Source organism: Pimephales promelas, chromosome 12 (genome assembly GCF_988280905.1).
Source record: "Pimephales promelas chromosome 12, fPimPro1.hap1.1, whole genome shotgun sequence".
NCBI classification, from domain to species: Eukaryota; Metazoa; Chordata; class Actinopteri; order Cypriniformes; family Leuciscidae; genus Pimephales; species Pimephales promelas.
The window spans coordinates 22,841,053-22,853,716 of NC_142780.1; the positions used below are offsets into that span (position 1 = coordinate 22,841,053).

A 12,664-nucleotide genomic window follows, 5' to 3' on the forward strand; every position below is an offset into this window, starting at 1 on the left:
TTTTTAATGTAAAAAAAAACAGCGAACATCATAAGTTGACCTTAATATATAAAAAAATAAAAAGCCAGTTCATGACCACATTTTCCAGCCTTTTAATTTATTTATTTGGTTCTGAATTTTGAGTTATCAGCAGCCAAAAATAAGCCCATGACTACACTGTAAAAAAAAATTTTGGTTTAACTTAAATTTTTAAGGAAACCAGGTTACTTCATTTTTTTAAGTTCAATGAAATTAAAAAAATGAGTTAAGTCAATGAAGGAGATTGATTTAATCACCAGAAACTCAAAATATTATGTTATCTGAACAACATAAATTATTTAAGTTGATTTGACAAAATATGGTAGAAATTAATTGAAAAAAAAATGCATTAAGTTACATAAACAACACTCAAATAAGTATATAGAAAGTCCTAAAATTAGAATTTTTTTTGCAGTTTTATTTATTTTTTTCACATTTTAAATCCTTATTTTCACCCAGGTATCTGTTGGACGTGCACTCAAAATTCTAGGTAGAATTAGTTTTTTTATTTTGTATATAGTCAAGTGTGCTGCTTTTCTTATGGTTTCCACTAATCTATATAAATGACCAGTATAGTGTTTCAGACATAGAGTAGGGCAGGGGACACCATGAAAGTCATTTTGGGGTAAAAAACTTGCTTACATAAAACTTGATTTAACCAATTCCAATTGTTTACACTTTAGCAGACCCACTTTAATTGTCCATAGAAGACGTGTTGAAATCAAAAAAGTTTTATCAGCCATTAATGCAGTTTGAGACTAGTAGCTGAACTTTAAAGGTGGAGTGATGTTCATCAGCAGCCGTAGTACACATCAGAATCATAGCCGTGATCTTGTGGTCCACACCGGTTATGAGGGAAGCAGGCGTAGCAGATGTTGCCCAGGTCTGTCCAGCATTGCTGGCAATAGATCACTGTGCAGCCTACAGAACTGCACAGCACAGCGTCCTTCTGCTTCACAAACCTATCGCACACCCAGCACCAGTGCAACCTACAGCCCACACGCCTCAGAAGAGCCAACAGAACCGACAGCACCTGGCAGAGAAGAGAGGGAGGGTTCGAAGATGAGATCATAAATATATATTTTGACACTCATTTATCAACAGTATTTTGGCATGTACCCCTAAGAAAGGCCATTGTTGTGCATTTACTGCTACAGCTGGAGAGGTGCGGCTGGTGAAGAATGATACAATTGTTTTAGTTTGCTTGTCAGTTTTTATAAGAAGGGAAGTACTTCCAAATGAATCTAACCAAGTTTTCAACTTATGCTGCATCTGAAATCACGTACTCTTTTGAGTAAATACATATTTTAAGCAGTAAATACTTGGCAACTTTTTCAAAAAATCTATTTAGTATGAATGTAATCTGGACATACATTTGTCATGTTGCGTCAATTCACTCCCTGCCATTCATAAATCCTCTCCTGTGGCCTCAGGATAGAATCTCGTTGGAATTAGTAGGTCATCCGGAAACATTACATTGTCAACTTGGACATATTACTGTTTTCATGCTTTTACTCGATTTTAATGACTGTATGACCTGTGGAGTGCTGAATTTTGCATTTTTAAAATTGAGATGTGAAAATTCGAAAGTTGTAAGCTGAAACTCTTCAACAACAGAAAAAGTTCTGTTTTCTCTATACCAAAATATAATACACACCGTTATAAAAGTCTGTTTTTGATTTCTCAGCCGATGACGCTGTCTGTTGATGAAGGAGATCCGTTTCTGGATCTGTAGGTTGTAGAGGAAGAGGATCCGTTTCTTTTCTCTCTGAAAAAGCAGGACGGATCAGATGGGTTTCATCCAGCGAAATGCTGTAGATGGATTTCAGATAATAGGAATAAAGACAGTACAGTGTTCTCCTGCAGGATTATAGGGATAAAAACACTACCAGTGTGCACGTCTTCACGAATGAGGTAATACTAGTGGCACTAGCTGAATCAGGGTTCACAGGGGGCCTGTAATCCTCCTCATGCCGACACGGGCCCACAAAATGCTGAAAATCTAATGCTATTACTTTAACCCTCTTATCTTATTAGTGCTTTAGCCTCACAAACACTAGAGAACACAGATTTCACTCAGTATGTGTGAGAAAGTATCCTTCCTTTACACTGCACACTGTGTCTCAGGTGCTTTGAACTTGCTGAATCAGGATATCAGTTACAATCGTGACCAAACCGATTAAATCGCGTAGGGGTTTTACTTCACTCCATGGACTAGTCGCACACGTTCTAACAGTGCAGAACTAAGCCAAAGATGCATTATTCAAGTCAGAACATTTTTATTATAAAACGCATTACAAATTTGTTTAAAACATGAGAAATCTGCATTTTTCTTTCTTTTTTTTTTTTTTTTGCAATATGGACCCCATTTCATATAAAAGGAAAATGCAAAGTTTATTTTAATTGGAGAACTGACATCAGAGGACGCCATTTTGCCTGTTATTGTGCCTTTTGTTTGTTTCAATTATGCTAGGAGACCTTTAGCATTTGTTCAAGCCTTCCTGTGCCAAGTGTACAGTGACAAAACAACAGCCTGCGAAATAATAAATATTCTCCTGCTGAGTGAAGTCTTTTGTGAAATGTCTGCACTGGCAATAAAGGTGCCATTAATTGTTGAACATGCTTTTATAAAGTGTCCAAGAAATGTGTTAGTAAAAAGGAAATATTATTAAAAAAAACATTTAATCACAAAAATCTTATGTTAAAAAAACGTGAAAGCCCATCAACAGAGCATTAGCTTGATGCATGCCACACATTACCCCAGGTCCAACAGCTATTATTCCTAAATCTGTCGCAATATTATACGTGATCAGCATTAGAAAGCAGCAGCACATGCTGAACAATAACTCTTAAGCTTCTTAGCCAAACAAAGCATAAGGAGCTTCTGATGTTTATGACTGACCAATATTGTTAATGACAAACACGCTGCCAGGAGTACTAGCTTCTGTCTCTCGATCCAAACAAACAAAATTAGTCATTCATGGGGTACTGTTCACTTTACTGTTGCTGAAGTTAATGGGACTGTTTGACCCAAAGACGAGAGTGAGTCAGTGTGAATCTGTTACCTGGGCTCACGGGGCAGGTAGTCTTACCTTTGGGAAGTAGAAGGTGCTGATGACCCGGCGCAGGCGATTGGTGTATACCTGCAGGCAGCACATGAGGCACATCAGGAAAAGGGGGAGGAAGATCCACAAGTAGTTTGACTGGCTCAGAGCATGTGGCTGGGGCAAACAATCTATACACACAAAAAGAACAAATGATGCAAAGACGTAAGAAAGGAGACCGTAACTAGTTAAAACAGCAATTATTAACAATTAATACCAGTTATTTATTTTAAAATGTAATTTATTGCCATGATGGCAAAGCTGAATTTTCAGCAGCAATTACTCCAGTCTCCATTGTCACGTGATCCTTTAGAAATCCTTCTAAATTTGGAACATTTTCTATTATGATCATGTGGAAAACAGTTGTGCTGCTTAATATTTTTGTGGAAACGGTTCTTTTTTTTCAAGATTCTTTAATGAATAGGTTCAAGAACAACATTCACAGTATTTGAAAACTATAATAACCCTTTAAAACATAACTGTCTTTATAAATGAATAAAAGGAATTCATTACTTACAAAAATAAAATCTTACTGACCCCAAAATTTTGAGCATATATACAAATAACCTATTACTGGATCAGGTTACATAGCAAACTGAATACAATGTCTGACTCTGCCGTCTAACTGATGTATCGTCATTATATTGTCTAGCTTGCATGCTGTCATGTTAGGGTTATAAATAGTCCTCTCATCAGCTGTCTGCCGGTGTACTGCGTCTGGTGACCGGTCTAGTTTAGATCTATCTGGATGAGATAAACAGGCACAATCAGAGATTTGAGTTTAACTCTGATCAGATTAAATAGACGGTCAGCCCATAGACGTCACTTGGCCTCAGAAAAGATCGACTGTAACATTGAGCCACTCACAAGTACATTCACAATCTCTCTAATACTAAAGCTGGTGCATTTCTCCACGCCAGTAAGATTACACTAAGATGAAACCAGATATTTTCGAAAATGTATTTTGAAACAAAAAGCCAACAGAATAGAGATTTAATTGAATAGATTTTTCTTCTAATGAAACAGTTTATGAATTAAACCCCACATTAGCTGAGATCAGTGTGGGAGTGTATGGGCTGCTGCAACAAACAGAGACCTTGTGTGATCTTGAGATATCAGGGACTTGGCAATACAATATTATATCAGTATCTAGGCCATGATCCGATAACATAAGAGAAGTATATTTATTCCAAACTGTGATGTATTGAGATTATTTTCTTATAGATCTTTTTTTTTCTTTTTCATCTGCACTGGGCTTTTGTGCCTGTGCAGTTATTCTTAGCTTGCTCTGAGATTCTCCAGAATTATCTCTTTTGTCCAGAATTTGTCATGTAAATTTCTCACTTGAAGAAAGAATATTGACACCCAAATAGTAGATAACCTACGCAAGTTACTTGATTGCACATCAAGATTGGAGGAGGTGTTGAAGGCCCCAATGGTTTTCCGCAGAAGTCTGGCTAACATGGAATCTCCACCAATTACAATGTCTGCATGTTGAACACCTTCAGAAGCAGAGATAAAGATAGAAAACATACTATTTACATCAAATAATGGGAGGCATTAAAGGAGAACTCCGGTCAATTTTAACATTGAGCTTATTTTTTTGTACATTTGGAGTGCTGTCAGTGCAGACAAAAACGACAAAAATCAGTGTTGCCTACACCGTGTAATCCTCTTTTTAAAATTCGCACCCTGTTGACTTCAATGGGGCAAGTTCTAAACTTGCTTTTAGCCTCTTAACATCCTTGATTTGTCATTACAAGTGCACAGCCATGTGAGTGGTCTTATTAAAGTGATAATTCACTTTGGAATCAATTTTTGATATGTTTTAGCTTACTTTAAGGGGATCCAAGATGTAGGTGTCTTTGTTTCCACAGCATTTTCAATTTTGACATTTTTTGGTCAAACCGTTGTTGTCTGTCAGTCATACACTGGAGGTGAAGGGGGTCCTCAATCGGTTCACCTCAAAGAGCATGCACAGAGAAGTTAAAATTAAACATGATTCAATGACTCGTACATGTACAGTAAGTACACATTGATGGCCTAAGACACGAAACGAACGGTTTGTGTGAGAAAACGAACAGTATTTATTTATTTATTTATTTATTTATCGTTTTACCTCTTGTAATCATAGCCATGACAAAATGATCTGATGCCACGGGCGCCTATGTCACTCTTTGTTTATACAGAGATTTCGGAAGTTTTACCTTTCACTAAACATATTTAGATATACTGGAAGACGATTTCGGTATATCTAAATATGTTTAGTAAAAGGGAAAACTTCCGAAATCTCCGCGTAAATATTGAGTGACGTCACACACAAGCGATCACTTCCGGCGTAACATTGAACTGATTCAGTTCGGTTCAGTTGGACATTGAACAACTGATTCAGATCACTTGGATTACACGAGGTAAAAACAAAAAAACGCTCGTTTCGGGTCTTAGGCCATCAATGTGTACTTAGACTTATGAGTCATTAAATTATGTTTAATTTTGACTTCTCTGTGCATGCTTTTTGGTGGACCTCCTTTGCCTCCAGTGTATGACTGATAGACAACAACGGTTTGACTGAAAAATGTCAAAATTGAAAATACTGTGGAAACAAAGACACCTACATCTTGGATGCCCTTGAGGTAAGCTAAAACATATCAAAAAATTATTTCAAAGTGAACTATCCCTTTAAGAGTGACCACGCTCAAACTGTTTAATCAGCTAGCGCACATACTTGTTTTTACTTCCTGTTTTTGGTCGAAGTCCACAGTAATCGATTGTGGAGTTCGCGCGTTATAGCTTAGATACCAATGATTATGCGCACGAACTCGACAATCGACTACTGTGGACTTCGACCGAAAACAGGAAGTAAATACAGGAAGTGCGCTGGCTGATTTAACATCATTTTTATTCATATCTTTCTAGGGATGGGACGGTATGAAAATTTCATATCACGATTATAGTGTCCAAAATAATCGTGATTATCAATATTATCACGGTTTTGTTAAAAATTTATGAAAGTGCTCAAAAAGAACTGATGCTCACACTGAAAACATTTCAACAAGTTTTATAATTGAAAATCAACAAACAACAAATAAAACAAGCCTCTCTATGCAGTTTTTAAGCAAGATTCTGTAGACCCTTTTACAGTTGGTAAACATGGTGACGTTTTTTTGTGGGCGGAGCTTAGGTGGATGCAGAAAGATCCGTCTGGCCACTTCACTAACGCTAGTTAGCAAGGATTGTTAGCTTGTTTTTTAACCATGACTGGAGAAAATCCGATATTATCTTAATGTGTAAGCTCACTCACTGTCCAGGACTGTGATTGTTTTTTCCAAAAGTTATTTTTAATAGTTTTTTGTAAAACCCAAAATATGACCACACCTCAGATTTGGTCCTCTTAAAAGGCTGAAAAATCTCCTGAGCACAGTCACTGCCTTCCACCGTTCCTTCTCGAATAGTAATTTAAAAAAATATTGCGTGCTGCGCGCCTGCGTCAGACTAGCCGACAGGATTCAGTGAGTTATTAAAATCACGATAATCAAACACGGTTTTAATGATAATTAAATTTTAAACGATAATACTAACCGTCAGTACATTTTATCACGGTTTATCGTGAAACCGGTTATCGTCCCATCCCTATATCTTTCACATCTACTGCAGTCCGATTGAGCGTGGTCACTCTTAATAACACCGCTCACATGGCTGTGAACTTGTAATGACAAATCAAGGATGTTAAGAGGCTAAAAGCAGGTTTAGAACTTGACCCATTGAAGTCAACAGGGTACAAATTTTTAAAAACAGGATAACAAATGTTTGTCATTTTTTGTCTACTGACAGCACTCCAAAAAAATTAGCTCAATGTTAAAATTGAGCGGAGTTCTCCTTTAAAGTAAAGTCACATGTTAATTCATTCAATCTCGAAGGAAAACACTGCTCATGTATATGTCTGTATTTGTGCTCACTAGTAACAGAGTAAGTGGTGAAAGTGTGTCTTCGGATGAGGTCAAATATGTTGTACAGGATTCCATCCACAGCCAGCAGAACACACACAAACAGAGCCAGAGATGCGACTTGCAGGAAGCCCACAATCTGCACGAGAGACATTGTTTCAGACCCAAAACAAACAAACAAAAAAAAAAAACTTCAGCTTATTATAAAATACATAAATGCTTTCCTGTTTGCAAAGTAAGTAATAAGCCAGCCATTATTTCCCTGAAATGCACCAACACTTTGGCTCTGTGGCACCACCAAAACATTGCTGTTTCTTTAAGGGTCCTCACCAACTCAACACAGCAGTGCTGATTCAGACAAAGGGATGAATTGGCTTCATGCACAGCTGCACTAGCTGCTTGTTTCCTGTCTGCCATTATTGGACAAACTTGATTAATTCAGGTGTGCCTGATTATTGTTGTTGTGACCATAGATATCACATAGAGACTAGATGCCCTATTGGCTGCTGGGCACTGAGAAATGCGGCCGCCATCTTAAACCGGTCGTATTCCTATTGTGTTGCATAGCAGCAGTAGATGCCAGAGCACTGTGCAGCATATTCCCTGCTCAAATCGGCGGACCATCGCTTAGGAATTACTTTTCACAAATATGAATTAAACATTAAACATTACCTGACTAAAGTTTGTATTTTGGGAATAAAATATCCCATGTGTCCTGTATTATAGCTACATGTATGACCTTTGCAGCAAAATACCCCGCGTGAAAATCTCTTCCGTATTCAGTGAGATATGATTCGTTAAATGTGCTGACAGCTCATATCACCTGCCAAACAGATTAGACTGAGCGGAGCGGATAACCGGTTTAAGATGCGGCTCATCCGTGCCATTAGGCTGTAGCGGTCGATGGGGCGTCTACCTATATGATGTCTATGGTTGTGACTACTGAGGTCAGACACACCTGGATTAACCTGGCAGTTTGTCCAATAATGGCTGACTGTAAACAAGGAGCTGGCTGAAGTTCAGGAAGTAGTGAAGCTGTGCATAAAGCCAATTATCTTTCTGAGTGAGTGTTTGAAAAGCCTGTTTGAAAACATTATATTACCGATTCTGTTTATGGCACACTTCACCTTTAACTCTGCTCCATTTGTAATACACAATCTGATTATCAGAACATGAATTAAATGCTGAACACAGGGACCATATTATCACACAGCCCTAAAAAAGTACCACAGGCATGAGCTCGCTGGAGTGGATAAATAAGCTCCATGGGTTGATCAATCTCTCTTGCTCTGCTTTCTTCAGTGGTAGCAAATGCCTCTTTCCCTGAAACAGAAGCTCAGATTAGTGCAAACACGGATATGAATGTCACGTGTACTTTTAAGATTATAACTTACAGCTCTTTTTCTTCGAGCATCAATCTGTCTGAAGTAAGTAGTTATGTAGACATTGTCGAAATGAATGTCTCTGCAAAATTGGCGAACATATCCAAATGCTCTGCAAAAAAAAAAAAAACAATAAAAAAAAAAACCCCCTGAACATTTGATAAAAAAGGAGAAAGATGCCCTGGTTCTCTGATAACCTGCAGGAACATGCTACGTCCACCGGACACCCAAACCCCCCCCCCAATCCAGTAGAACTGCACATTTTAGAGTGTTTTTTTATTGTGGCCAGCCTAAGGCACACCTGTGCAATAATCATGCTGTCTAATCAACATCTTGATATGCCACACTTCTTGTGAGGTGGAAGGATTATCTTGGCAAAGGACAGATTTGTGAACAGTATTTGAGAGAAATAGGCCTTTTGTGTACGTAGAAACACAAGAGATTTAGAAACAGAAAGAGTCTTAAATCTTTGAGTTCAGCTCATGAATAATGGGGGCAAAAACAAAAGTGTTGTGTTTATAATTTTGTGTGTGTATATATATATATATATATATATATATATATATATATATATATAAATACTGTATATATATATATATACTGTATATATATATATATAAATTATTTTTATGTTTTTGAAAGAAGTAAAATAACTGTATTCAATTATAATTTTTGTATTCAATTATAATTTATAATTGTAAAACTTTATCTATTCTTGTGATGCCGAAGCTGACTATTACTCCAGAAATTACTGTACCTTCAGAAATCATTCTATTGTGCTGATTTGGAGTGCAAGAAACATTTTTGTACCTTTGACAAAGTTGTACCTTTGCAGCCCGTTCTCATCCTTTAACGTCATATAGAGCGCTATATGCAAAAACGGCGCTGTACTACGCACATGGCACCCTTTATCGTTAATATAACACGCTAACCCAAGACGTCATAAATCCTTTAGCGTGAATATGACACGCACACCCTACCCCACACCTAAACTTAGCCCTCACAGCGCGTGTTATATTAACTATAAAGGGTGCCATGTGCGTAGTATAGCGGCGTTTTTTTCATATAGCGTTCTATATGACGTTAAAGGATGAGAATGCGTTGTAAGGTCACATGTAGCACAACGGCGCTTAAGGAAGGAGTGAGAACTTACGAGGTGAACACCGTGATGAAGGTGAACGAGAGAAGGAAGTCAATCACCCCAGCTATCTTCTCAGCAATTACAATTTTCTCCTGAAATGCACGGCTCAGCTCCTTAGAGAAATTCTGGAGGACGTTCACTCCAAATACTGACTGCTGCTCCAAATTCTTAAAGACAAATCATAAGAAGATTTTTTTTATTTTTATTATAGATAGGGTAGGTAATGTTTTTCATGAACACTTTATTATTACTGGTTGAAACTGTCTTCACATCCTGATAGCAATCAATAAACAAAGAAAATAAAAATATAAAAAAATATTGACTTGTTGACTTACAGCTGAAATTAACATGCAGCAGTCAAGTGGTACAAGTCAGAGCTCTTGTAAATTGTTTATGTTCATTATTATTGTAAGGGTGCTTTCACATCTGTAGTTCAGTTCATATGGTTGGAACCAAGGGCGAAAAATTATACTTTGTAGCTTTTTTCAGGCGTTTTGGTTCCTTTTCACGCCACACTGATTTCCCTGGTCCAAATCAGTTGATGAGATGATGAAACGACCCAAAATGCAGTCACATGACAACATCAACATCACTCGTTGGCCAGATGTGTCTTGAACAGATTTCCATAACTGCTCTTCGATTGGTCAGAATTCGCTGTTCTTTGAGTTTTTGAAAGTTGGGATTACCGGACATTGGCCGGGAAAAAAATGAAATGACAGACAAAATTAAATCTCTCCGGTCGACTTGTCTGATTTAAATGGCCTAATAATCATTTAAATTTAATTTAAATGATTACATTTCTATGAGGCTCCGCACTGCCTCACAACTCCAAGTTTGTCTGTGCAAACGGTCAACAAATATTAGTCCTCATCCCATAATGTACAGCGCAGTGGACTATGGCAGCTGGTTTAGTCCAAAAAATGCGCAGTTCTTTGGTAGTTGGGTCTGTTCGAGGTTGAATCACATTCTCACCACAATCGAAACGCTCCAGAGTTCATTTGAAAGCGTACCTAGACCTCGTCCTCTTTTGTTGCACACCCGAAGTGCGATTGTTGCATTCACACCAGCCCAAATGAACCGCACCAATGACCAAAACGAACTCTAGTACGATTCAACCAAACTAAACGAGGCAGGTGTGAAAGCACCCTAAAGCATGAGGTTATTTAACGTCGTCTCTCTCTTGTGACGCTTTGCAGACTCTGCTCTGGCTGTGTGCATTCATGTGTTTTGGAGGAGGTGTGGCAATCGTAAGATTTTTACCTTTTTATATTAAAACTCAGGGGGTTTGCTATACCTTAAGCACTACATTGGTGGTGAAGTGTTCTGCAAGCCTGTTGATGGAGTCGTTTAGTTTGTCAAAGGTCTGACCAAAGTTTCCCTCAACTGGGATTTTCTCTGTGCACCATGATGTCATCACTGAGAGAGAAAGGGAGGGAAAAAATTAATAATCCTGATTTGTAAATTTAAAAATAAGATAGAACATGCAAATATTACCTCTCATGATATCACACAGGAAGTGGAATTGCATAGGTATGCAGAGAAAGTTGTTTATAAGAGGCGCTTGAATGGTATTCATACACTCTTTCCACTTAGTACTGAACCAATCCTGACATCTGCTAATTCCCTGCTGCACCACATCTGTTACACATAACATCATTTAGACAAAGCTAAACTTAAAACCTCTATCATACACAGTCTATAATAGCTTGTTTTCTTCTCATTTACACTCACAGTCACAACGGGCTCTAGTCTTCTCTACATACTCCTCCTGAGTGCTGTTGGCCGTATGGACGGACTCCTTACCAAGAGAGTCAAATCCGTACCGTCCCATTACCTCATCCCGGATCTTCTGGAACTTTTTGCTCACTTTTTCAGAGATTTTTTGAAATTCCTCACTGTCATTCTAAAAATAAAGATGTTTGTGGAACAGATTTCCATGACTGATCAGCATAATTACATGATCAGCAAATTGTAGATAGATTCACACTCAGGTGTCAGGACTCACCACTATCTCCTGCACTACTTGCACGTAAGGCTCTGTCAGCATTCTCCACATCACCTTGCTGTGTGTGATCTGCAGGTCTATGTTACAACCCATGGAGGAAGCCACATCCTGCACGTTATGCTGGATGTTTGCAATTGGGCCTGATGGGAAGAGCACAGGAGATGGGTCTAAAGAAAGTCTATGTTTGAGGTATGTGCTTTGTAGTGTCATTTTAAGTCACAAAGTTGAATATTCCTGTCCCTAAGATTTTTACCATGGTAAAGTCCATGCAGCACAAAAACCATCAGGTATGTCCGACCTTGAGATCCAATCATACTAGGAAACATCAGGAGAACGGAGCAGCGGAACAGTTTGGAAAACATGCCTCCAAGGCAACACAGACCTACACAAACACACCATACAGAACACATAACGCAGACACCTGTAAGTAAAAAAAAGCATATGCACTGAAGCAGAATATAATATTTTTTATCAAATGTTTACTTTCTGCAGTGTACTTGCCTACGAACACACACCCAACAACAACACGTTGTATAGCTGTCATGGCAATATTTTGCATGAGTCCGTAAAATAACCCTTAAAAACAGGTTAAAGATTAGCATCACATGTTAATTGTACTGTATAATTCATGAAACAATCATTTATAGAATACCATTAAAAATTTTGGGGTCAAATAGACTTAAGATATTAAATTCACCAAGGATGCATTAAATTAATTAAAAGTATAAGTAAATACATTTATAATGTTAAAAAAAAGATTTCAATTACAACTGTACTTTTTTGGGACCAATTATTTGTGCTTTCCTCGTTAACAAATTTTCAATGACTTCATTCAATGTGGAGGACATAAATGATCAATATAAAACTAAAAATTAACTGGATTGTTGACGGGGAATGTAGCTTTCATAAGGCCCACACACACAAGATCTTTCGCTTTCTCTCACTCTGCCGTGCTCACTCACAATCATGACATAGATCCACAGCTAAATCAATGAGTATAGAAGCACTATGGTTACAATGACCTCCGATTGTGTCACAAAATTCAGAAATTATCGTACATTATAGGATTT

The 12,664-nt window shown here is 37.7% G+C and overlaps 2 protein-coding genes across 2 annotated transcripts in view; one reads left to right on the forward strand and one right to left on the reverse strand.

Moving 5' to 3' along the window:
* Positions 1 to 12,664, forward strand: part of dcst2 (DC-STAMP domain containing 2) — a 32,917-nt gene that overhangs the window by 8,201 nt on the left and 12,052 nt on the right. Inside the window, exon 4 of the mRNA XM_089117717.1 lies at positions 11,670 to 11,783. Within this exon, the coding sequence (XP_088973843.1) occupies positions 11,775 to 11,783 (9 nt within the window). The 5' untranslated portion in view covers positions 11,670 to 11,774. The remainder of the gene's footprint in view (positions 1 to 11,669; positions 11,784 to 12,664) is intronic.
* dcst1 (DC-STAMP domain containing 1) lies at positions 492 to 11,971 on the reverse strand. The gene is made up of 13 exons (XM_089117720.1): positions 11,848 to 11,971; positions 11,595 to 11,734; positions 11,321 to 11,492; positions 11,084 to 11,227; positions 10,884 to 11,005; positions 9,602 to 9,756; positions 8,461 to 8,560; positions 8,294 to 8,389; positions 7,079 to 7,205; positions 4,508 to 4,624; positions 3,111 to 3,253; positions 1,676 to 1,786; positions 492 to 1,051 (listed from the first exon to the last, which is right to left on the reverse strand). The coding sequence occupies exons 1-13, from the start codon at positions 11,954 to 11,956 to the stop codon at positions 812 to 814; spliced, it is 1,776 nt and encodes a 591-aa protein (XP_088973846.1). The 5' UTR covers positions 11,957 to 11,971; the 3' UTR covers positions 492 to 811.